At 35.3% G+C, this 26904-nt stretch overlaps 1 protein-coding gene and 1 long non-coding RNA gene across 6 annotated transcripts in view; one reads left to right on the forward strand and one right to left on the reverse strand.

The window, feature by feature from the left end:
• LOC144375947 (uncharacterized) overlaps positions 1–26904 on the forward strand; it is a 257494-nt gene that overhangs the window by 112000 nt on the left and 118590 nt on the right. The gene's annotated exons all lie outside the window — the stretch shown is intronic.
• Cabcoco1 (ciliary associated calcium binding coiled-coil 1) overlaps positions 4828–26904 on the reverse strand; it is a 102800-nt gene continuing 80723 nt past the window's right edge. For 2 of the 3 annotated variants that reach the window (XM_005334311.5, XM_040272404.2), the window contains exons 6-8: positions 12754–12876; positions 12221–12361; positions 4828–6557 (exon numbers count right to left, since the gene is read on the reverse strand). In XM_005334311.5, the coding sequence (XP_005334368.2) occupies positions 6483–6557; positions 12221–12361; positions 12754–12876 (339 nt within the window). In that variant the 3' untranslated portion in view covers positions 4828–6482. Of the gene's footprint in view, positions 6558–12220; positions 12362–12752; positions 12877–26904 lie in introns of those variants that run through there. The other variant, XR_005727955.2, reaches the window with a different exon arrangement.

Below are 26904 nucleotides of genomic sequence, written 5' to 3' on the forward strand. Positions count from 1 at the left end.
ATGATCTCTTCACCTAAGATTGGCTAGTAGACTATTTTATCTGTACATGTTGCAGAGAGTTAGGTGCTAAAATAAATAAACATACTGTTTTTATGAAAAATAGAAAGTTTCAAATTTAGAATGTCTCAAATTTTAAACAGAATGAAGTCTGTAATCACCTCTTATTGCATTTTTTATTTTATATTTTTGTGGTATTGGGGATAGAACCAAAGTCCTCATATATGCTAAGCAATTGCTCTACCACTGAGGCATACCCACGGCCCTGTAATTACCTCTTTCAAATAGGATTTGTTTATCATCACCTTCTTCTTTCTGAGCATTTCCCCCCTCATTTGCAAGATGACTATCTCTGATTTATCATGTGCCATTTAGAAGGGAGGGTCATTTCATTAATGGCAAAATATGACTGTGGGCATCTTTCTTTCTAATTAATTTTGTTTTATTTTGACCAAGATTCTGTTTTTCTTTAATTAATTAATAGGCTTTGTTTTTTAGAACAGTTTTAGATTTATGGAAAAACTCAATAGATATTATAGACTCATACTGCTCTCTTCCCTCAATTTTCCCACATTATTACTAATTATTACTAATCTTATATTAGTTTGGTACATGTGGATCAATTAATGAACTGATATTGAAACATTTTTTATTAGAGCTCATTGTTTATTCATAGTGCTTTAGATTTGCCTTTTATGTTCCATAATCTTATCCAGTATACCACATTCCATCATGTGTAAGTTTATAATGGGGGTAACATTTTCTCAGACTTCCTTATTTTTGATGATTTTACAGTGTTGAGAAATATCAGATAGCGTGTGGCCCAATTGGAATTTGCTTGATGTTTTCTTGATGACTGGAGTTATGAATTTTGGAGGGGAAGATTACAAATATAAAGTGCTATTTTCATGGATATTCACATGATTTATAACTATTGATGTGAACCTGATCACCCATCTGAGGTGTTTGGGTTTTTAACTATAATGCTCCTTTGGTACCCTTTGCATACCTTATTCTTTGGGAGGAAGTTTCTATGTGCAATCGACACATACATGGGACTTGTGCATCTCCTTTGTGTAGTGCATAATTGATTTGGCATTCTTCTACAAGGGAGAAGATAGAGTCAAGATTCCTTTAAGTAGATGGGCTTATTTCAGTTTGGGGGTTATCCTGATAAGCATTTTGTGGTTATAATTCTGCATGTTCTTTTGAAATAGCAGAGTAATAGGGTCATGCAATCATGGTGAAATAGAAAGAGCTCCTATATTAGGAATAACAGGGTCTGAGTTTGCAAACCAGCCTGGTCAATTTCTAGGACCATGATGCTGGAATCCCTTTTCTCTGAGAGTTGCTTTGAGAGGCCAGAGGTTCTACATGGTCGGGTACAGAAAGGCCTTTCTTGCTATTTTGCTGAACACACATTCCTTAGCACATCCTCTGATGGGCTCTCATATTTTGATCTCAGCTCAAAGTGTCTCCTTTGAAGGAGTTTTGAGAGCACCATAGGTAAATTAGCTTTCCTATATTCCTAACCCTTCTATTCCATGACTTTGTATTATTCATTTATATCATTTTTTTGTTTTATTTTAAAAATCACTCTATTCACTTATTTATCATCTGCCTCTAGATTACAAACTTCACTAATTCCATGAAGTTAAGGATCTTATTCATTTTATTTCATCCTAGTCCAAGAATGTATTCTGAATAAAACAAACTAGTTGAAAAACTCAAAAGGCCAACCAGGCATGATGGTACACACCTGTAATCCCAGTGGCTTAGAGGCTGAGGCAGGAGGATCACAAATTCAAAGCCAGCCTCAGCAAAAGCAAAGCTCTCAGCAATTCCGTGAGACCATGTCTCCAAGATAAAATACAAAAATAGGACTGAAGATGTGGTTTAGTATTCAAGCACTCCTGAATTCAATCCTCAGTACCTTTCACCCCCCCAAAAAACCCCTGAAAAACAAAAACCAAAAATTCAAATGACCATTGGAGACATTGTCACTGAACATTATCGAAAGCTAAAAATGAAATTAAATACAAAAACACTCTTTAGCAACTCTGACAAAATATATTAAACTGATCTCAGTTACTGGTACTTCCATGGCAAAAAAAAAGGATTCTCAAAGCAAACATGATTTTTTAGCATTCTCTTGTTGTTTTGGCATTTGTGAATTCCAACAAGATGGGATTATTTTGATGTAGACTCATTTTGCTTAGGAAACTAAATTAATAGGTATTTTGGCTGCAATGAAGGAGTTCTGCCTTCTTTTATTTAACAAATTAATGTCCAGGGGAAAAAAATGACTTTGATGTCCAGAAGAGGGACGTCTTCCTGAGACTCTGAAATGTGAGATGTCAGAAGTATTTCTCCTCCACGATGGCTGGGAAAAAGAGCACGTTTATTCTCTAGGGGAACTGAAGCATAATGAAATGCAATCTAAGAACATGCAAACTTATTATCTACCAGGATGGTTGAATGGTTCCAATCAAATGGAGGATAGAAATAGGGCTTTATATTTGGATTTTGGAAAAATGACTCCACAGTTATATTTAGGCGCAACAGTGCCTGCAAATACCTGAAATAGTGGCAGTCTGTGGTTTGTTCATAACATAATGAATATATTTGCTCTTTGAAACTTATCATGGGGGGCTAGGAATAAAGCTCCCCCAAAGCATTACTACTATAGATGATAAGAAAAAGTCAGCCCTGGTCTCAGTGATAGGTAAGTATTATTTATTAATTAGCTCTTCATAGGGCTTCCCAAAGACCACTTAGCATAGGTGGACCCTGTGACAATAATTTTCCTTATTTCTCCACTTTTAAAAATTGCTAAAAGGGGTACTATATCTTAATTAGCAGGAGGAATCATTTTTATGAGGATATTCTCTTTTCCCAGTTCTTCATGGGTAGAAATCCTGGCACCAGAAAGAGGAAATTTTTTAGAAACCCAACTTATGTCATTAAAACATATTAACTATTTCCCATTTATTTTTAGGTTAAAAACAAAAATCTGTAACATGGTCTGTGAATCTGACCAGACCTCTGGCTCTGGTCAATTGTGTAGCCTCAACTTGTATCACAGGGACTTTATACATGTTTTTCTCTCTCTGGCTGAAATGCGTCTTCTTTTACCTGTCTCTGCTTAAATTCTATCTATCTTTCAGGCCACAGTCCAAATGTCAATACTTGCAGGAATTTTCCCTGACCTCTAACTAAACCAAGTTCCTTCATTCTATACTCTCATAACTCTCTGAAGCATATCTTTGTCACAGTTAGTATTAACTGTGACAGATTTTTATGACAGAGACTATGTCTGTTTAGCTCACCACTAAATGCCCAAGCATATAAGAGGTATTTAATAACTATATGATATAGGAATGAGTGAGTGAAATTGGGTAATGCAATCTATGCTTGCCCAAATTTTTAAATACTTAACTATGCTGATGACATAAGCAAGTTTGTACCCTTCATATAACTAATAAGGAAAAAGAAAGATCTGTTTCATTTTATTTCATGTTAAATAGAAAACGGATAGATGAAGAACACATTTAGGCATGTGTATAGTCATATAGGCTGAGGTTCAAAATCTGATTCTACCACTTACGAACTGTATGTTCATGGGAAAATCACTTAAAATGTCTCTGTATTCCAGCTTCACCATCTATAAAATAGGTCAGTTGGGTTTGAGGCACTGACCCACCAATTATCAGTTGTGTAACTTGGTTTAAGTTAATAATATGCCTAAACATTAGTTTCTATCAAGATAAAATGAGGCCAGCAATATCTATATCTGTCTTTCATGGCCATGAGGATGATTAAATGTGTGTGTTTGTGTGTGTATTTACTTATAAAAATAAAAAAAGTGCCTAATCCATCTGAGTAAAACAATAGAAAAAATTAAGACAATAATATGAAATCATTTTCTATCTATTACTATGACAAAGATAAAAAATTGGCTAATATATGTTCTTGGTGACAATGTTGAGACAGACATATTCACATATGCTCTTGGTGGGTGTACAAACTGGTGAAATATTTGACCATATTTATCAAAATCCAAAATGCACACACAATTTGTTCTAGATATTCCTCCTCTAGAACTTGACACAAAGGCACAGACACACATATTCACAAAGATATATGCACAATATATCTTTGTGAATATGCAAATGCAGCACTGTGACAACAGAGACCTGGAAATAATTTTTAAAAAATTCATCAACAGGACCTGTTTCAAAAGTGAGGGCATTTGTAAAATGAAATATATATTCATTAAAATGAACTGATACAGGGAATTATCTCCCAGTTGCATTATTTGATGAACAATCTAAAGAGCAATGCAAATTGTGTTTAAAAAGACCACTTACACAAACATCCAATTGTTTGGGCAAACAATACTTTTCTAAGCATTTGATGAAAGCTGTGGTTGCCTCTGGGGAAAAGAATGTGGGTACCTAGGGAGAGATTTATTTTTCATTATTGTATGTGTTGAATTTTTTAAATTTTACAAATGTTCCTTTATCAATTCAGTATTAATTGAAAAGCTTAGAGAATGTGAATTAAAATTTCTGGCTGCTACTACTATGATTGCTTTTTTTTTTTTAAATTTGAACTGTGGCAGAGGTCTCTGGTGAAAGTTGTAGGGCAGCAGAGGGGCAGAGTGGTCACTGTGGGATGACCTCAGAAGAGAGGGAGGATATTCCCATCCACAGGTGCCAGGAAAGAGACAGAGGAAGCTGGGATTTCAGGGAGAGAGGTGGATCCAACTCTTGGACAATGGGTGTTAGGCAGGAGCGGTGGAGGTGTGCATTCATAAGAGGTAGCAGAAACAATAAAAGTCCTTTAATATGAATTCGCTAAATCCTCCTAAGTATTATCTCCATTTAATTGATGAGCAAACAGAGTTTGAGTAGCCTTCCCAGGGTCATATACCAGCCATGGCAAAGCCAGCATCAGATCTGAGGACTCAGTACAGAAGCTCAGCTTCGGGTATATTGGGAGTATATTGTCTCTATGTAGTGTTTATTTTTGATTTGGTTTTAGACTCCTGGTTTTCTTGCTCAAATAAACAGTCTTTATTAGAAGTTCAGGTCCACTCTGTGCCAATGATTGCCTTTGAAGCTGTGCTTGGTGATTTCTAGAAGCTTTATTCCCTGTTTGCGGTTACCCCAGTTTCACTGCTTTCCCAAGAGAAAAGACTGCTGAGAGAATCGAGACTTAGGATCCCTCCTAATGGTCTCCTACAGCCCTTAAAGTTTTTATTCAGGGAGGACAGGTCAGGGAAGAAACACATCTCTAGTCACCCAGCCTTGGAGCTGAATAAATAATAAACATGGTTTATGACTATGCTTACTATACTTACTCAGAATAGTTAGAAAATGACCCAAAGCTGCCAGGTCTGTTTCTGTCCCAGATGAATATATTTGGGGCAGTTCCTTTGATACCAATGGAAAAGGCAAGGGTATCGCCCATATTCAACCAAGTGCCACCCAGACACATTTGGAAAATTTTGAGAAATCACCCTCTCCTAGCCACACTCTGCCCTCATTCCAGAATACTCTGAAGTCCAAAAACTTTGGAAGGGGGTTAGACAGTAATTAATTAGTCTAACCAGGGACAATCACTGGGCTCATGGCTATTTTTATTTTGAAATTTTATGTTCAAAAGAGTATTTAAAGACGTGAGATATTGTTCAATTATTGCACTGCAATAAAATGGTTAATTTTAGGAGCTGTGTGAGTTTGATTTGTATTTAAGATTTTTACAATCTATATATAGGTTGGTCTTTAATAACCGTTTATACATTGCTTCTTTTTATATAGGTCATGTATTCTCCAGGGAGAGTAACAAGATTAGAAATAACAAATACAGTGCAGAATAAATTAAAATGCTTCAAACTGCATTATATAATTTCAGAAAATTGGTTTCACACTGAAACGTTTAAATAAGAAAACCAAATGATTTAAGTGAAAAAAATCCCTTCGTATATGCATTTGAATTGTCATTGTTTGGCAAGTTTTGTCTTCAACAGTGTGGTACTGAAATCTTTTCACAGTACTCTAGTAATGTGACAGTTCATTTGGATCAATATGGATAACATTATTATTATTTTTCTTTATTTCTGGCTATTTAGAAATGTTGGCATCATTCTTATTGAAGATAAAAAGATGAATAGTGTTTATTAGTCAAAATGTCAAAGGACTATCATAAAAGTAATTATATTTTTATATATAATTTCTCCAAACTCTTGTACACAAAACACTTTCATTACATGCAGTGTAATAAATTCAGAGGTTGTTATGGGATAGGAGATGGCAAAATTGGGGCCAATACTATTCTAATTACTTAGGATAGTAAAAAGTGGGGCTTGGTTTTCCTTTCACAACTAAATGAAGGAGATGTGATGCTTGAGAGAATCTATTATTCTGGCTTGTTTTGTTTGTTTCTGTGAAGTTTAGCATCACTCTTCTTGTTCTGAGTCCTCAGGCCTTTTTCAATTTTTCTATTCGTGTATTAAAGGCCTCTTCCTGTATTTGCAGCTTTTCGTTTATCTCGGTCTGTGAAGACAATCATAAAAAAGTGGTTATGATGGAGCTATCTTTCGCTGCACATTGTCTTTGTGGTTTTGACATACTATAGTGCCTAAAGACAGACATTATCCCTCACACACCTTCCTGTTTTGCAGACATAGCCGTGTTTCAGCCTGTAGTGATGTGATAACACTTTATCATATTTCTCTGCACATTCCCAATGTATAGCATGTCTACTATGAACAGGAAGTGGTATTTGGACAGCCATTTTTCACATAGCCTTGTGTTGGAAGATAGGATAATTTATCTGTATTTTCAGACAGACTTTACCAATAAGCACCGAATCAGAATAACTGCTTTGGGCTCAGTTATTGCAATGTTGTTGGTCCCTCCACCCCTTTGCAATGAATGTTTTTGTCTTCTGTGTAATGCATTCTAAATAGGATCCCAGAAAGCTTCTGTTGTGAAATAACTACACAAATAATCTCACAATTAGAACAATTCTCATAATTAAGAGTATTCATCATACATTATAACTCTTGGAATGATGCCACTTTGTGGTATATTTTTGGTAGAAAAAAGTACACAGTAGCTGACAGGTTTTAGTGATTGCTACAGCTGTGATAGCATTTAGCCTCTGGCAGTGATATTCTGTGGACTAACATTGCTACCTGCACAATTCCAGAAATACTTACACATTATCTGAACATTAGTAGCCCTGGAAATGTCTCCTTTTATCACAATGGATAATAAAATTACATACAGAGAAACCAGTGTTTGTCGACATGACAAAATTGGTGTTTTTGTTGCTGTTTGGTGATTTTAAAATATCTATGAGCATATGAAAGAGTAATTTGTGCAAATACATGTTAATAAAATCAAAAGTTTAGTATATATATATATATACATATGTATTTATAACATAATTTGAAATCTTTAGGGTAATTGTATTTTGTGAAACTTTTTTTTTTTTTTTTTTAAGAAATCTGGAAGCTGGGGATGTAGCTTGATGGTAGAGTGCTTGCCCTAGCATGTTTGAGGCCCTGGGTTCAATCCCCAGAAAATTTTTTTAAAAAGCAAGAACTAGATAGAAAAAAATTAAATATCAAAACTAGTTTAGGCACTGATATAATTTTTGTATTTATTCACCTATTTATTTAGTTTTAAGAGTGTAACTATAATACATCTGAAATGGCTATCTTATTTGATGAGATTTTGCTTTTCCTTCATAGGATGACTTGCTATTTCTGACAAGATTACTTTGATGTCAACAATTCAAGATTCAGAATTAACATGAAGATCAGTCTTAAAAAACTTAAACCAAGTTTTTTAAGCTCTGGGATCAAGATTTGGACTCTGCTGTCTTATCTTTTCCTTTATTAGTGGTTTCGTAAAAGAGAAAAGGAATGATCCTTCAAGTTACAAAGGAATTATTATTTTTCAGGATTCACTAAATCTCCTCATGCATAATCTCAATAGAGTTGAAGGGAACATTAGTCTATCAGTGGGGAGACCTAGGTACTAGTTTAGATATGTAACACTGAGCAAGTCATTTAACCACTCTGGCTATTAGTCCTTTTGTGAAAAATTAGGTAGGAGAATAAGATTTTATTGACATTTTATCCTAGCTTTAAATTCGTGATTCCAACTCCCAATTTTGTGATCTACTTCACAAATGGCATATTTCATTGATATCTTGTTATAAAATATTTTAAACATTTGTTACTCCCACTTCATTAAAGTAAATTTGTGGGACAGAACATATTGGATCATGTAGGGGTTGAAATGGTTTGAAGAAATAATCTTGTCACAATTCCAAAAGAATAGGAAGGATTTTTCCACCCAAGCCGTTCATTCTTTGCCCTTTCATTAATGTTCTATGCCCACCAATAATCTCAGACAAGTACAAGCCAACATTCAATGTAAGATGGACTGTCTTCTACCAGCTTCTTTTTCACTACCTCACCTAGAGCTTTTTCAGGTATTTCAATGAGACAGACTTTACCAAAACAAGTATAGACCTTGGGGAAAAGATTCATGAAGGTGCACCTGTCAGAGTGGTGCACTACCTGGAGAGTGACCTTTAAGATCTCCAGACCTTGGTGATCAGTACTAGTATCATAAGTTTGGGCATAACCAGCAGAGCCAGGATCAAAAGATTCCATGTCAGGTCAAAGACAGGCTTTCATTGGTCTGCCATGTTTCCTTGTTATTTCTCAGAACACTGATAAACAGATAGCTATCCCACAACCACTAGGGTTGGGTCTGGTTCTATTTCCTTTAGGAAAGAATGTACAACCTATGACCTCAGTTCAACAGTCTTTGGCCCCTACATTTTGGTTTGGGTTTTTGCTGTCTCCCAAAAGCTCAATGTGAGATAATGCAAGAATGTTTAGAGGTGAAATGATTAGATTATGAGAGAGATTTTTGAGATCACAACCCACTGATGAGGTTACAGCTAATCAGTGGAATGATCCACTTGAATAGATTAACTGTGTAACTGTAAGCAGGTAGGGCATGGTTGGAGGAAGTAGGTTACTGGGGATGTGCCTTTGAGGTTATATTTTGTCCCTGCTGAGCAGAGCTCTCTCTGTTTTCTGGATCATGAACTGAGGATGTTCCCTCTGCCATATTCCATGATATTCTGCCTCAGCTGGGCCCCAGAGTTAAGTAGTTGGCTCATCATGGACTGAACCTCTAAAATCATGAGCCAAAATGAGCTTTTACTCCTCTATGTTGTTCTTGTCAGGTCTATTAGTCATAGCAACACAAAGAAAACTAAAACAACTACTTTCAGGTGATCTCACTCAACTTTCCTAACCTGGAAAATTCAAAGTTGACCTAAAGATGTCCTTAGACATTTTAAGAAATACTTAGAGTTCTCTCTTAAGTGTGGCAGACTTCCCTCAAGGTTTTATGTTATTTTACCCTATTGCTAAGACAGGGCCAACAGCCAACATTCAATGTTAAGAATTTAGTGTTAGCATTCATATTTCTCTGAAATGTAATTCTTTAAATATATTAAAGTTTACTCCATTGGGTGTAATTTTTATTATATAACTCAGGGCCAAAATAATTTCATTTTGAATATATCTTTAAAATTAAAGTACCTAAACTATGTAGGCTTAAAATGTTTGCTCTATTCAGTATTATTTTAATTAACATCTGAGGGCCAAGATAACTTCATTCTTAATAAATCTCTAAAACCATAAAGTGAGTCAATGGGAAAATAAGTGGATCAACATAAAAAAGTAAAGACGCGTGCTACATTTTCCGAAATTTATATATGATAGAAGATGAATTTTATTTGTTACCATACTAGAGAATAAGCTCTGAAAAAACTGTGTTAAAAACATGAGTTCTCTACTGCCTTTTTCTGCAAATACTGTAAAAACAGTATGACTTTTAAGTAAAGATGGAGAAAAAAAACATGGGAAAATTGAAAACATCTTACAAGTAACAATTCACTAAATATTTGTACAGCAGGTTTGTTCAGAAGGGATATATAATATAAACCAATCATTGACACACCAATCATTGACAACCCTTTGAAAAGGGTTGTGGCAGTTTTTAGAACCAGGGGACACTGGAAGTCAAGTTTTAGAAGTGGAAAATAACTGACCTATCTGAAACAGAAGGAGAAATTTAGGTGAGCAAAAGGTAGTTACCCAACTTGGAATTTGACCAAGACACAAGTGTAAACATTGAAAAAGTATCACCCCACAAGTGTATTAAAATCCAAACTATTCTGGCCATGATATTAAATATTATGTGGTTTTTGTGGATAACATTGGAATTAGGACTAGAATCCAGCTCCCATTCAGGACCTTTCATCAGTTGTCGACCCTGGAAACTAAGGACAAATGACTTAATCTTTCTGTGCCTCATTTTCTATTTTACCTGGTCACTTACATTGAGTTTATAAGGATTATTGAGAGAAAATACATAAAGGGGTTAGCTATCTTGAGACACTGTATAAATCCACATCATCCTGCCATTTCATTGAAAAATTGGCACTAATTTGGCCCATGCTGACATCCACAGATCCACTTATTATGGAAATAATCCTGGCACCTGAAGGAGCTGCATCTCTCTCCTCTGGTCCAGATTCTCTCTGTGCCTAATTACATTGAGGTGAGCAAGCTAATGAACTTATGGATGGCTTCAGGCCAACGGGAAGATAATGTGTACAGCAATCGTATTCTTTCTGTTACAGAGTAGAGGTATAAATGCCCCAGACTCTAATATTGAAAAAAAATGCCAGCAAATAGTTAAAAACATACTGTTCACAACATGGAACATGACCTTGGTAAAGATGTTTTCAATTTTGGGGGGCTGCACACAATTCTATTGCTTTCTAGTAGTTCCTCAGCAATAATTTCAGAGCCGCAGGATTGCAAAGGAGCCCAGGGCCATGATTATACATAAACTATATTTAGATGAAATGTTATCAAATCTAAAGAGGAGATATGTTCTGAACTCAGCTTAATTCAACTGCACTCTGCCCTTGCACACAGTAACCAGTTATTACATTCATGGGGTTGTTAACAATAAAGCTTTGTGTAAAACGTGTTCTTCCACTATTTCTGGTAAACACTAAACACCCCTTATTAAGCTGAGGACTTTGGCTGATTCTGTTGGCACCAAATCATTAAATGTTCGTGTAAATAGTACAATAACATTTGATGATTAAACAAGTAACAAAGTATGCTTATGCCAAGCTAATCTTTTGCTCTTTTTAAATTAGTTGTTAATATTATGTGCTTTTTATATATGATATCAAGTTCAGATAACAACTAAGTCTTCCCCTGAGATGCATTAGTATTTTAAATATGCACTGTGTTGTCCTGCTGATTTATGGCCATTTCTAAGAAATTGCAAATTCACTCAAAAATATGCAATTTACTTATTTAATCGTGTGGCCTGGAGAATTATGAGAATTCCTGTAAATCTTTAATGTTAGGTAGAAATGGTTGTTTGTTGTGGCAGAATTAGAAAAAACTAAGCATAAAGCTAAGCTGGCTGATAGATCACTGTGGCTGCTGGGATATTGTAGCTGTTAATACCATTTCATGTAACTGTTGGTATAAATAATACTAGTGATATGTGAAAAGAAACAAACTATCTGAGAGTGATTTTAAAGACATTTTAGAAAGCTGGTGAGAAGACTTAGTTAAGAATGATGATTTGATCTTCAGTGTATACTATTTAGAAATGTACAATTACTCTTGCATATGCAATGTTTACAGTGTAGCAATGCTCAGAGGGTTTTTTTTTTTTGTTGTTGTTGTTAGAGAGAATTTTTTAATATTTATTTTGTTTTAGTTTTCGGCAGACACAACATCTTTGTTTGTATGTGGTGCTGAGGATCAAACCTGGGCCGCACGTATGCCAGGCAAGCGCGCTACCGCTTGAGCCACATCCCTAGTCCAATGCTCAGAGTTTTTACCTTTCTTTTAAATTTCCATGTTGAATGATTTTGCAAACTGACAACCCACACCATAATAGATGCTATAGGCAAATCTATGTTGTGATCTTGTTGACTTAACTGAGAATCATGTGCAGATGTTCAATTGAACGTCATCATAAGTATTACTCTTGATGGCACAGTGTTGACAGGGTGTACAGATGCTGAGTTTGACTAATTTATCAATAATAAGGTAATTAAATATACTATCAATACTGAGTACCTGAATGCCTTTTAAAATGTCTTCTGTGACTTGAGCCAGGACTGATTTTACATCTTCAATGGTGAAGCCAACTAAAGGATCCATGTCTGAAGTGTCGGATTCTGACTGGGAGTGCTCAGGGCCTTGTTCTTGATCCAACCCCTAGAATATTGAAAGCAAATAACATTGAAGAGATTTCTAGAGTATTCTGAGATTTATATAGAGCCTTAAGCTTCGATTGGGTGATATTCTATCAGGCATGATGTTTTGATTTGACATTATTCTGCATTTTCATTATTCATGGGGGATTATAGCAGATCCAGTCATGGTGCCAAGCGGTACCCACTTTTGGGAAAGTGAAGGTAGAGGTTAAGGAACAAAGGGTGGAAGATTTTAAAATTGCCCAAACACAGTCACTTGGCCCATCTTTGAATTGCTATAAGGAATATTTATGTCTGGCTGAGAAAAATCAGAGGCCAAGAAAATGGAAGAACATTTGTTCTTTCTCCCTGATCCCTGAGGTAGGGTGAATGAAAAGACAAAAGGGAACCTACCTTCATTTCCATATCTGAGGTTGAGGGTGGCTCTATGAATGCTGAATGAATATCAAATGAGATTCCTTCTACCAGAGGCTCTGGGAATGGGTGAACTGAAGTCTTGACAACCTCTATCACTTGCTGGAGAGGAAGAGAAGAGCTAAAGTATGACAGTTTTCAGTGAATAACAACAATTTCAGCCAGTTCCCTTATGTATCTGCCTTACTTCCAAGTCTGGTATATTTTAAGTGCTTATCGCTTCTAATTTTTTTCTTTTTCTTTTTTCTTTTTTGTACCAGATTTTGATCCCAGGGGCACTTAACCACTAAGCCATATCCCCAGCGCTTTTTAATATTTTATTTAGAGACAAGGCCTCACTGAGTTACTTAGGGCCTTGCTCAGTTGCTGAGGCTGGCTTTGAACTCACAATCCTCCTGCCTCAGACTCCAGAGCCAGTGGGATTACAGGCTTGTACCACTGTGATGGGCTCTTCTGCATTTTTGATGCCACTGCCCTCTTGGTTATTTGTTGCCTTTGAACTCCATCTCTCTCAACTACTGTCAACTGGTATTTTCTTTTCCCATTCTTTTTCTACACACAATGGTATAGAATTTCATATTGTATTGCTTTGGCCTTTGTCTCAAGCCTCAGCCCCTTACTCCTGCCTACAAGCTCTCTGTAGGTAGAGAATCAAGTTTTAGAGCCCATGGATATCTTCTCCAGTGCTTATTACATCCAGTAACAGCCTGGAGGTGATTGATATTACTCAGCAGAATGAAGCTGTTCTTGTGGGGAGCATTGGAGTAGCCATCAAGAACCTGGTAACTAGGAGACCACTCTGGAAAGATTAATATGTAAAGCCAGAAAGATTTACTGAAACACAGAGGGCAGGACAAGACTTCACCAACATCAGCTGACAATTCTTTAGCAAGAGTGTATCAGTGGGAGGGAGCCTGATAGTCACCATTAAAAGGGAAGAAAAAGGAGAGTCAACTTTGGCGGTGCCTAATCCACCAGAACTTGAAGAGCAAGAGGAGATGAAGTATTCGCATCTGTTCTTTATGTTCTGATTCCATGTTTAACATGCAGCATTTTGACCATAATTTGATTTCCCATCTCAATTGATCTGTGAAGTCATGCCCACTTGGGTGTTTTGGTTTTTATGCCTTTTACACTCCTCATTGTAAATCAATAAATGGTTCTAGTTTATATGGTAAATTCTCATGAGCTTGTGAGTGCAGTTCTGAGAAGTACCTCACTGTATGCTGACAAGTTTGAAGACAAAACTTTGAGAATATATGAATTCACCAAATAATTACCATTTTCTGGAGCTTAGAAAAAATCATGAAATATTATATGTTCATTTCTAAATTCATAATATTTCAAATAAACATATATGTTATGTTTCATAATTTAAATATTAATATTTTATTTAGAAAAGTTTCAGAATGTACTGGAAATGAAGTTATTTCTTGGCCATACCAATTTGTAGGTATTTTGCAATGAATTTGTATTATTAATTTTAACTTGAGTTTATAGGAAGTGGCTGCTTAATGTCAAATGGAAGCACCGAAGTCTCCTAACTTTATAGGCACTGAGATTTGGAAATGAAGAGGTTAAACGATTGGTCTAAGGTCAAATAGTTATTAAGTGACAGGGCTGGGACTTAAACCCTGGTGTATTGACCCCTTGGCCTATGCAGTTTTCAGAAAACAACATCCAAGTTGCCATACTTGGAAGTTATTGATATTATTAAGCACTTTAATTTTCATTCTGATTGTTAGGTGATGTCATTCCAGGTTGTTTATCTTAAGTTGATTAAATGTTAATCAAAACAGAATATTGAGATGTGGCATATGTCTGTAATCCCATGGCTGGGGAGGCTGAGGCAAGAGGATCAAAAGATAAGGGCCAGCCTTAGCAACTTAACAAGGCCCTGAGCCACTTAGTAAGAACCTATCTCAAAATAAAAAATAAAAAGGGCTGGGGATGTGGCTCAGTGGTTAAGCACCCCGGGTTTGATTCCTGGTACCAAACAAACAAAAAACTCAGAATACTGAAAAAAAAAAATTAAGAATAGTTATTTTTTCTCATCACATTCATAAAACCATTGCTTTTCTAAGTAGGTCATATAAAGGTTTCCATCTTCTCACAAAATTATTTGCAACTCTTTCTAACACTCTTGGTTTGTATTCTCCTACATCTTCCATTGCTCTTTATTTTCCCAAGCTAGGGAAAGGACACAGCTAGACATCTTTTCATGTCTTTAGAAATATTACAGGTAAAATAAACAAGCTGAATGTCGCAATCAGAAGCAATAGAAGACGATGAGGTATTTACTTAGGGGTGTAGACTTTAATATTCAGTAAGAAACTGAAAGTGTGGGGTGCTAGGTTTGGTGGGTGAGTCATTGAAAAGAAGAAAACTGTAGTTTATTGAATTTACTGCAGGCACATAGCTCTGCAAGGTGAAAATGTTTTCTTTTAATGAAGCAGAATTTTGTCTGCTATGATCATATTTGTCTTACTGCTTGCTATGTTTTTCTATTCACAGTTCAGGACTTTCTGCTAATGTGCCCTCCCCTGGTGAAGTTCTTAATAGAAAGCCTCTCCATTCTGGTAACAGCAGATTCTACCATCTGCCCTTCTTTCCCATCAGGTTATACACTTAAATGCAAATGGATATTTGAGTTCAAGTCTCTCATTTTATCCCTCATAACCCTGTGATCTAGATTTCTTTATACGGTTCATCTGAACTACTTGTCAGCTACCCAGTTTTCTGGTTTTGGGCATGTGTGTGCGTGAGTGTGTGTGTGTGTGTGTGTGTGTGTGTGTGTGTGTGTGTACTGGGCACACACTTAGAAACTTGGCACTTCACAGCTCCACATCATCATTTCTTTGGTAGAGTGAAGCTCCCATTTATTCTGAGAAGTTCAAGTTCTAAATGACAGTGGGCTTTTCTTTTCTTTCTTTTTTTTTTTTTATGAGTGTAGCTTATGTAACTATGAGATCAATTTAATTTGTGTACAAAAACTGGGGGTGAGAATTTCTTTTCTTCAGGTGTTTTGCATACTATTGATAAACCGAATCACAGCTGTTTTTCTCTTTTATGAAGACTTACATTTAGCAGTTAGTGAGTTACTATAAGGAAAAGAAATATCTCAATTTTAGTTGGAGGTAGAAATAAAATTTTCATTAATAATAGGAAGTTAACTTTCAAATACATAGTGTGAAATAAACAATGCCCAGAAGCATCACGGTGATTTTTTTCCCATTAAAAAAATGGCAGCCTTGTTTTAAACAAGTTTAGGGAAAATTAGAATCAATAATTGTGTGAGAACACAAAGCCAGCAAATATGGTTAAGAGAAACCGTCTGATGCAATACTTTCTTAAAAAAAATACAATTAGGTCTTTGTATTTTTTTTTTTAACAAAACCTCATGTTTTACAACATCACTGGTTCTGTAATAAAATCTATTTAAAACAGAGAGACATGGTCAGCTTTATTAAGTTAGATTTTTTGAAAGAACGTTATAATTTCCTCAAGTCTATGAATAGTTGAAGCAAATTAAATAAAGCTAGTTTTATAACTATTTTTATACATTCCTGTAGAATTGTAATTGTCTCATATTTTTTTCCTCAAAAGTCTAATATGTTACCTCTTAAATCTGGAAAAATAAAAAACAGAAAAAGGATCAAACAAGTTTATTAAAAAAACACTCCTATTTGGTACCCTGACTTAGCAACCCCCAACTTTTCCATGAGAATAGCACCCATAATATTCAGATCAGGAAACAAAGGGAAGGACTTTAAGTGACTTGCCTGGGGCCTAATGCTGAGATTAAAAATCAGGAGTTTCTGATTATACACATATATCCATTTGGCCAAATGATTGGTTTTGCTTGACTTTCAAATACCCCCTAAATATTACTTTGAATGTAAAGCAATAAATGTGTTTCTCTTGCCATTTTGAATGCTTGCACACAAATGGATATAATAAAAACAATAATGTTGTTCCATGTGAATGCCATTTATATTTTTTCTGATAATGAGCAGAACATTTGAACCAAGGTGAGTACATTAAAATCTCTAATAAAGAAGAGAATAGATTTCTAAACAGAATAATGGACTGTTAAGTGAACATACGATAAATAACATCTACAGATGTGGTCACTAGAAAATTAGTTTTGCATAACTTACCAATATACATTTCCCCCAGATGTTATCTGTTATATGAAAATTAAGTTAGCTGTATTGTTCATTACGTGCACATTGCATTAGTGTTATTTAAGACGGTTTACAATCTGCACTTTAGTTGAATTGTACTCTTAAATACAAGAGATATCAAGAAAATGGCTATTGGCACAGTTTAATATTCAAAAGTACAAAATTTCATTGTCAAACATCATTTATCTTTTTAAAAATGCAAGATCTTTACTTACAAGCCAAATGAAATTACTAGAAATCCTTTCAAAATGTGTATATTCAATATGAATTGGATATCTACTATGAGAATAAATACTAAGAATTTTGACCTCCCTTGGAAATAAGTACAGGTCAGTTTGGGTTTAAAAACCTACTTTTTGGAATTAGATTGTGCTTCTAGTTCTTATAGTGTCTGAATAGTATAAAGATTTTTTTTTATCTCCATGCTGTATTACTTCATGCTTTCTTTTTCTATGTTATGTGTTAATATTACCAGGAATATGAGTTCAGATTTATTGCTTTTTTCAGTAATGCTTCTTTGGGGAAAGTGTAGGTGATTTGTTGGTAATGTTTATACCAGTAAAATCTATAATTAAGGTGGTACTTGTTACATTATTAAAATATATTATTAAATTATTTAACATATTAAAAAGGCCATTGAGATTACAACTTTCCAGTATTTTGAATGGCAGAAAGCAAGATAAGTCTGTTCAGTCCTTTTTGAGCCACCAGGCACACAGACAAAAAAGTGGATTTGCTTTGAAAAGACATTTGTTTGGAATTGTCAGAGGATGACTTCATATGTAAATCAGAACTTACTAAAATATGTCAAAGTTTCAAAAGCAAACTTTTATTGCCAACTTTCCCCACTATTAACTAAGTGAAAAAGGCACAAAAATTCCAGTAATATTTTAACTATTTTCCCCCTTGAAGAAAAACATTACTCATTTGCAAGTCTAATTAAGAAGTACTTGTGTGGTTCTGGAAATTTTTAACAAAAAATTGTAACTCATTGCCCACGATATACTGCACATAAAGTACCAACATATGAATGCCACCTGCAAAATGCAATAAACTCGGGTCATGTCATACTGAGGCCATAAATTTAAAATGAAAAAAGAGGAAATTCAAAAACTAAGATTATCAGAGAAACTAATTAATCCATTTCTAAAGTACTTTTCTTTTGTGTTAGGGCCATTGCAAACTTCTTAATATACCCTGTAAATGCAGAATATCAATTCTGCTACAAGAGTTCTCCTCCTCCCTTTGCATTTTTGACTTGGAAATAAATTTGCAAATGCAGCACATTAATTTTCTTTCCTATGCTTAATATGCAGTATTTACATTTTGAAAAGGTTCAAAATGTTGCCAGGCTTCTGCAGGGTATGAATAGACATCTAATAGCAACTTCTATTTTTATCCACAGCATACTGGTAGTTTGAACATTTATAACTTAATCGAGCTTTGAGACCATCATCAGATCCACATATGCTAATCACCTCAACAGTGAACGGTAACCCAGCACAAGTCAGGACAGGAAATGAAGACGACCCATTCTAGCAGGAGCTGAAAGGAGGAATTTATGTTGGCAGGCTTTAGTAAACTGATTTACAATCTGGCTAGGGTACTCCAGTTAACACCTTGTGCTCATTTTTATTTATATATCTTGATTTGATCTTGTTTAACTTGGGTTTGAAATAATAATTTGTAAAAAGTTGGTAATTAAAGAAATTGATTCTTGGTATTTTAGATATCTTCAGTATTTCTAAGTGCTACAACAATTTGAAAGGCCAGTGCTACAACAATTTGAAAAGAAATCACTGTACTCCTATCTTAATGACCCCAGACAATAAAATTCTCTCTAATGAATCAGAGAAGTAGGACCTTCTTGTACTGTAAATGCAATTTGAAAGGAAAAGATGTTTTGATTTGGCTCTAGTGCAGACATTTCCTGAGGGATAGAACTGTTCTTTAGACACCCAGATATTTTCTAAAGTTGCAATAATCTGGAAGATAGATGACTGAATTATAGGCTTTAGGCTTGGCTCTATTCCTAATTGTATGATGCTGAGAAAATTCCTAGGCCTCAGTTTATTTATCTGTAAAAGGAGGATAATGATAATTGCTACCTGGCTATTTCATTGAATTGTTGATCAAGCACAAATTAAATAATGTGGATGAAAATATGGGGGGGGTTCCTCAAAGGGTAGGTATTATTAAACTTCAAGGTGTGTTATTATTATTATTATTTATAATTACTGCTATTATTGAAAGGCTCATCTTTCTGATGCTGTCATTTGCAGACACTTGACAGGCCAAAGTAGCTGTATTTGAGGACACCAGTCCATGCTATTGGTGAATGTATTTGTTAATTTGCTTGGCCAGTCCAACTCTGAAGAATTAGTTAATGAGGATGTGTCATCACCCTGTGTCCACAGAGTGACAAACCTTGAGATATGAAGTATACATCCAATACTGTCTAAAGAAAATCACCCACTTACAGAAGGAGATTGTTTATATCTGATTTTCCAATGAGAAAATCTGCCTCTTTCCCTACCCTGCCCAACTTACCGCTCCTTTATCTTTTGTTTTTTGGTTCAAATGTGGCCTGTGGTTGCCTAGATTGTATTCATATCACAAAGATTCCCTTTAACAAATTTTGTCAAAAGTAGAGTCAAGGCATTACAGGGCAAACTTTCAATACTTGGGAAAATGAAATGCTGAGTTCTTGAAACTACTCTATTTGGCACTGTACTTTTGTTTCTTAGGTTGACTTTATCTGGTAACTAACTTCCTCAGGGTGAGAGTCAGAAAGTATGGTTCCATTATAAATAGCTGGAAAACACCTAATGCTTTTAAAATATAATTTTTAGGACTTACCTGGAGTGTATTTATTTAGCTGAATGGTTATAATCTGGAAGGTATAACCTTAAATTCAGTGTAAAGTATTTCAAATAATTGTAGTCACACATACATTTTGATTTGGGTTCACCTAGAGTGTACATTTGAGGTTTTTAATTTTTGAAATTAAAGAAGTTGTCCAGATTATTTATTTTCTTAAAGATCTGAAATTTAATATGAGTATCAGTCTAATAGAATAATAAAGACGAGTTACTCAGTTATCTTTGTGGAAAGCCTGTTTTGAATTAACAAATATAAATTAAAAAACTTGATTTTGCAGATGTTGCATTTTCATTGCACCTTATGATAGTTTATATGCAGAATATGCAGATGAAGCTACTTCATGGCTCTCATATTTGAAATACTCTTTTTGAGTAAGTACCTGGAATTTGTAGAAATTATATGAGACAATAATTTATAATGGTTAGCACAGGGACTACAATGGAAGCATGCTAGGTCCTTGGTTTTAGTGTTTCTTTCTTTTTTTTTTTTTCCATGGACTTTCTGTTATTTTGTCAGTTTAAACTACCTGAATAAGAGGAGGCTGAAACTATTTGGAGAAATCTATATCTGTAATTTATTTAACTTCAAAGCCTACTGATTGAACTGCACTTCAGTCCTGGAGCTGTCAGTTCAAAGTGGAAAAAAATAACAACTTAAAAACTGTATTGAAACTAATTTCAGTTAGAAATATGAAGTTTTTTTGAGGGCTAAATTAGAATGTTTATAAAGTGCTATGAAATCTTTAGAGAAGTCAACGTAATGTTATTATTCCTGACCTCTTAGACCCAAGATGTCTATTTTAAGTAATCTGACATTAAAAATGTGCTGACAAATATAGATTAAAAAAACAACACAGGAAGTTGTAAATCAGTTGGTAACCCTTAGCATTCAAGGAAATAAGAGACCACGAAAATGTAGTCATTTACTTTAGTCAACCTCAACCTTAATTTTTAACTAGAGAAAATTTGCAGAAGGCATGATGTTTATGTTTTGGATATTTTATTCATAGTTTGTGTGTTTCCTTTTTCTCCAATAGGCTCATAAATTACTCCTAGGAAACATGTTGTCACAGTTATAAATATTTCCCTCTCTGCTTAGTTTCCCTGACCCCCGCCTTTTTTTTTTCTTTCTTTCTTTTTTAAATCTATATTAACTGATTCTTTAACTTTATTAGGAAATTATTTTTGGCCAACAGGGAAGGATTCTCTCTTTTGGAGGAAACTATTGCTCTATGTAGTCTAGAAACAGGAAGAGCCCCAACCCTTTCTTTTATCCAGGGCAGCTCTCTATTTTATGCACGGGGGTTGTCATCATTTCAATACCATGAAGAGTCACTAATTCCCTTCTAAAGAACAAGTCTAAGTACCTTAAGTTTGGGGGCTTTTCTTAGAATCTGAAATCTTAGAAGTTAACCACAAAACTGATTTTGTAGAGGACGATGGTGTATGTAGCAATAGATGTTCTCAAAAAGGTCTTTTCACCTACAATCTGTAAAGCACGCTAGTTTAGTTAAAAACATGACTAAACATACTCTGAAACATTTAGGTGGTATTGTTATTCCAGATTTGAATGTTCTAGAAATCTACAATTGTTTTCCTTCTTAAATGTATTCAGGGTCTGGACTGGCTCTGCCACACATCACAGTACACGTTGAGAGTAGTTTGTTTGTAAATTTGGAGTTGGATTTAGTTCATCTCCTGTTCAGTTGCAGATGTTATATCCTATGTCACTAAATTTCAAGTGGTTTTCTCTATATTTACACAAGATGCAGGGTCAGCTGCCTGTGTAGATCCACAGATTCAGTACTTTTCTGTCATGACATAGAAGAATTTTGGGTTATATACTTGGTACTCATGGGAATCTTAGACAGGCTGAAGCTTGTCCCTTTGTAGCTATTTAATTATCTCCCCAGCCTCCTCCTTCTCCCATTCTACTTATCTTTCAATGGCATCACCAGCTTCTCAGTTACTGGACTCAAAGCCTTGCGGTTGTCTTTGGTTATTCCCTCTATCTTGTTTCTGAAATTAAATCAGCCACAAAACTTGTTGGGGGCACCTCTATGAAGTCTGCAGCATGTGCCCCCTCATTTGCAGAACAGTGATCACCTTGCAGTGTTCAAATCCATGTTCTTGCCTTCAGGAATCTTGCGCTCCAACTGTAATGGACTACGTACACTTTCCTAATAAGCACACTGCCTGGAACATAGTAGGTGCTCCATAAAAATTTATTAGATGACCGTGTCACCCCTACCTGTCCCCCGCAAAAAAAAAAAAAAAATACCCCAGCAACCAAAAACTAAACTAAACAGAATGAGTGAGGCTGCTTTTCCAGCCTCACTTTGCTTGGGCTTCTCTCTCTGCTGGGAGGGAGGGATTTTCTCCCTGGACCCTGCCAATGTTCCATTGGGTCTTCTAGACCAACTCATTCACCTCAGTGAAGTTTTTCTTGTCTTCCTTGTGGTCTCAGAGTAATTTGCTAATTCCACTTGTCACATAGCTCTTGAGTTATAGCCAGGTGTGAGTGATCTCCCACCATTTTGTGGAACTGATTTGAGGTCAGGGAGCATATCTTACTCACCTTGAGGGCACAGGTCTTTGTATATAGGAGGCATTCAGTAGATACTGGGTGTACCACTAGGATATCTGTTCTTTTAAAAAATTCCAGACTGCCTGGTTTGTTTGATCAGCCACATATAGTTCAGGTTAAAAGTGTGTCATGAAAAATGGTACCTGGAAGCCAACCTAGTAGCTGTATTGCCGCATCACTGTAGTATCTATATTTTTTAGTGATCTGTGGAGTCTTGGACTCTTTGTTTGAATACTACAATGTCAAAACCAAAGCCAACTAAACAAACAAACAAACAAAAGAAAATAAAGAAAAGATTCTCACTGATTTGATTGCATTGATAGTTTTTTTTCCTGGTACTGGGGATCTGGGGATTGAATACTCAGGGGCACTTGCCACTGTGCCACATCCCCAGCCCTACTTTGTGTTTTATTTAGAGACAGGGTCCCATCGGATTGCTGAGCACCTCGCTTTTGCTGACGCTGGCTTTGAACTGATGAACCTCCTGCCTCAGCCTCCAGAGCCACTGGGATTATAGGTGTGTGCCTTTGAGCCTAGCCTGATGGCTGTTTTTAATTGATGGATGATTAAGCTGCTATAGAAATTGACTGATTTTTTAAAATTTTTTTTTTAGTTGTAGTTTATTTATTTATTTATTTTTATGTGGTGCTGAGGATCAAACCCAGCACCTTGCATGTGTTAGGCAAGCCCTCTTCCTCTGAACCCCAACTCCAACCTCTGATGGATGGTTCTTTGTTAGACACAGTGTAGTTCAAATTCTGAAGAATCCCCCCACCTAGCTCCTGATGGAAGTAACAACAACAGCAAGTTTCCAGGGGCGTGCTGCCAAGACACCCTCCTTCAGAGGCCACAATTTCCACTGCTTTCCAATTTATGTTGTCCCTCCACCTTGATTCCCCAACCAAATACCCTTGTGAAAGGTATCCACTGGCGTTGTGCAAAGGATAGTGCTGGATGCCATGCAGGAAAATAAATGGTGATGACATGAAAAAGAAGCAGCTCTTATTTACTGAGAACTTATTTGTGCTTGGCATTGGGTTGGTTAAAAAGCATATTATAAATTTTAGGTTTTTCTCACTGTAGTGCATTGTGAAAAGAGGTTCTATTAGTCTCACTTTTTTACTTTGTTTGTTTTGTGGTGCAGGGGATCAAACCTAGGGCCTTGCACAAGTTAGGTAAGTGCTGTACCACTGAGCCACATCTTTGCCCTGGCTTCATTTTTTTTTTTTTTTTTTACAGATGAAGAACCTAAAGCACTAAGAGGTTAATTCACTCCTCCAAGTCACATGACTAGAAAATAGTAAATCTGGTCAGAACTTGAACCCAGGGCTATTTGCCTTCAAAGTTCATACACCTAATTTTTAGGGGCAACTGGACTTCTACTGTTTTTTTTTTTAATGGATCCCCAAAATGTTTATCTCCAGTTTATGGGTGAGGAATAGAGGCTTAGAAAAGAAAAAGGATGTAAGATGTTTTGGAGATCTAAAAACACAAGTTCTCTGGTAATTGCAGAGAGAATTTGCTCATTACTATAGTGGGTTGTTCCCAAAATAAATCAATGAAAGGCATGGAGGATTGAATTAAAAAAAAAAAACATGGCAAGATATAAAAAGCATTGGGGTTATAAAGAAATCTAAGAACATGCTTAATTCATTTGTGTAAATAAGAAAACATAGTAGCATCCATTTGCTTTTGGTGACTAAAACGGCATGGTTCCTTCTCAAATAGCAATTTATCCTATTTGTTGTAATTGTAATTACTGTTTTCAATGGAATCACAGCTTTCTCTAGGAAGAGGCATACAGAAAAACAACCCAAAACCTAGACAGTTAAAAATACATTGAAAAATAGGTATGGTTGTGTTGAATAAATCTCTTCAACCATGTGCAGTAATGTGCTTTAAATCCATTTCCATATTTTTAATTAACACTTAGTTTCAAAAAACTTTCTGGAGGCCATTTAAATCACAAATTGGGGGAAAAGCAAATTTATTTTATCAGAAAATTGACTATGGACTATTTTGGTGGCTTTTATTATTTTTACATATTAATGATTAAAATTAAATATGGCCTGATTACTTATGACAGAAGACGACAGTGAAATAATTTTCATAGCTGATATGATTTTCAAGTCAAACCTGGTTGAATAAGATATTACTTCTGTTGTGGACGAGTTTCATTGTCCACACTGCAGCTCTCATTCCCGATCAGATCCATCCATTTCACAAAGGGGATTATATAACTGAACCAAACTACTTTTCTGGCAGAGAGCCAGTAGTGTATTGGCTTTGTATCAAGAGCTGTCCTGTGGGGACTAGGGTGCTGTTTCTGTCCTGTGGTTTTCAGACACCTGATTTTATGTTTTGAATCATTCACTTATTTGAGTGGGAAACAGAGAAATAGTGTTCTACAAAATCTAGCACCAAAAGTACTGTCATCTGCTATGTCAAAACACTGTCATCATTATAAGTAAAAGGTGTAACTCGCCTCTCTGAGGTTACCTCTTTTGCCTGGTCTCAAAACAAGGGCCACTATTTCCACATCTAGAAAATGAGGACAACAATGGCTATTCACTTCATAGATTTTTGTGAGGGTTAAATTAATATGTGAAAAGCACTTACATAGTATCTGGCATATACAAAAAACTTAAAGGTCTGAAGTTTTTTTTTTTTCTTTGAGATTTCATCATCACCAATTTATATCGTTAACAATGCTGAATAAAAGCTCTCTGAGAACAGTGACTTGATCTGTTTTGTTTCCTACTTCACTGCCTAGCAGGTGGCTGATAAATGGTGGGAAAGTAATAAATATTTATTGAATACTTAAATATGGGAAATCATTGTGTGGCCTCATATGGTCAATAAGTCACTCTATGATTATTTTTCTCTGCTATATATTCTCTTGTGGTGCAAGGCACTAAATTCTAGAATTTTCCTTGTATATTCTTCACCTTCCCCCAACATGACTCTTACCCAGGTTGCTCCTTATCTGGGTGTCCAATTCTGCTTCTTGACTTTCTCATACTCCTGCTGTACTTTCCAAAGGGTGTCCATGCAAGGAGAAGTTATAGAAAATGAATAGATGGTGGCATACTGAAATTTCAGGATGAGTGTAGCTCCCTGTTCCCTGATTAGGGAATTATTCAGGCCAGGGAAACCCTTCAAGGGTCGTTCTGGTTTTCACACTTGTATGAACACAGTCCTGGTATGAGGGGTTGCTAATGAAGCCAGTGAATCTGGCCCAGCATGTTAATTTACTCGATTCAGGGAACTTCCTGGTATTTATAAATGAACTCTGTACTTTAGGCAACCTATATTTAGATAAGAAAATCAGAAAAAGCACCTCCTGTAATATAATACTTCAACAGATTGTAATACAAATTGACTTTAGCAAAGCTAATATCATTTAAGTAATAAAAAAAATAGCAAAAGAGAAAAAGCAAGGACAATGAGTTACTGTCTCAAAATTCTGCTAGAAATTAGAAACCAGATTTTAAAACATTCAAATAATAAAGGTACATTGCAAAACTAAGCTATAACATTAATTGGGTTAATCTAATTATACAATCTGCAATTAAGTCTCAACATATTTCAGATTGCTAGTATCACTGGAAACATCAACCATCTGATTATTCTCTTTGCCTCAGGAGGAGACAAAGTCTTTACCTTTGAAGGATCTGGTGTTCAAGGCATGTTTTGAAGAACAGATAGACTATCAAAATGTTATGAAAAGACATATTCTATTTCTTTAGCTTCTATTTGTATTAGAAGCTTTCTATTCTCGTTCTATTCAACAATGATGTGTAAATACTAAAAATGACTGGGAAGGTAATATTCTTTATTCTAAAAAATGCCAGCTCTCTATTATATTTTATTATAATTTATATACTTATTTATCGATGAATAATTTTACTACAGTTTTAGATGCAGAAATATAACATTGTAAATGATTCTTCTATTAGATTGATTTTTCTATTGGCATATCATGAGGCACTTTATTATTTTAACAAGAATTTTTTTAAAGTGTTTGCTATTATATCTCTGAACTTCACCATCTCACTAGCATCTGTCAGATTTAATCACCTACAGAACTACCTTATAAAGATTACCTTATCAGAAAAAGTGTCATCTTGTGAGCTTAGGTGTGAGAATTGCAAAATAAAGCTGAGTTACACTAACAACTGCTGTGCTAATTTATTGTAAATTATGTTTTTTTGTTTGCAGAGATAAGACATAAGAAGTGTTTCTATTTAAATTCATTTCCTATTATTTCAACATAAATACCAAACAGCTCAACAAAAAAAAAAAGAAGGAAAGAAAAGAAAGAAAGAAAGAAAAGCGAGAACATAGAATATTCCTTAAATAGGTTCTAGTGACAGTGAGATTTATTTTCTAAGTTATTGGTTCCAGTCATGTCACACTGTTCTAGGTGTAGAATCATACAGCACAATTAAGATAAAACATAGATGCTTAAAAT

This window comes from Ictidomys tridecemlineatus, chromosome 1 (genome assembly GCF_052094955.1).
Source record: "Ictidomys tridecemlineatus isolate mIctTri1 chromosome 1, mIctTri1.hap1, whole genome shotgun sequence".
Lineage (NCBI taxonomy): Eukaryota > Metazoa > Chordata > Mammalia > Rodentia > Sciuridae > Ictidomys > Ictidomys tridecemlineatus.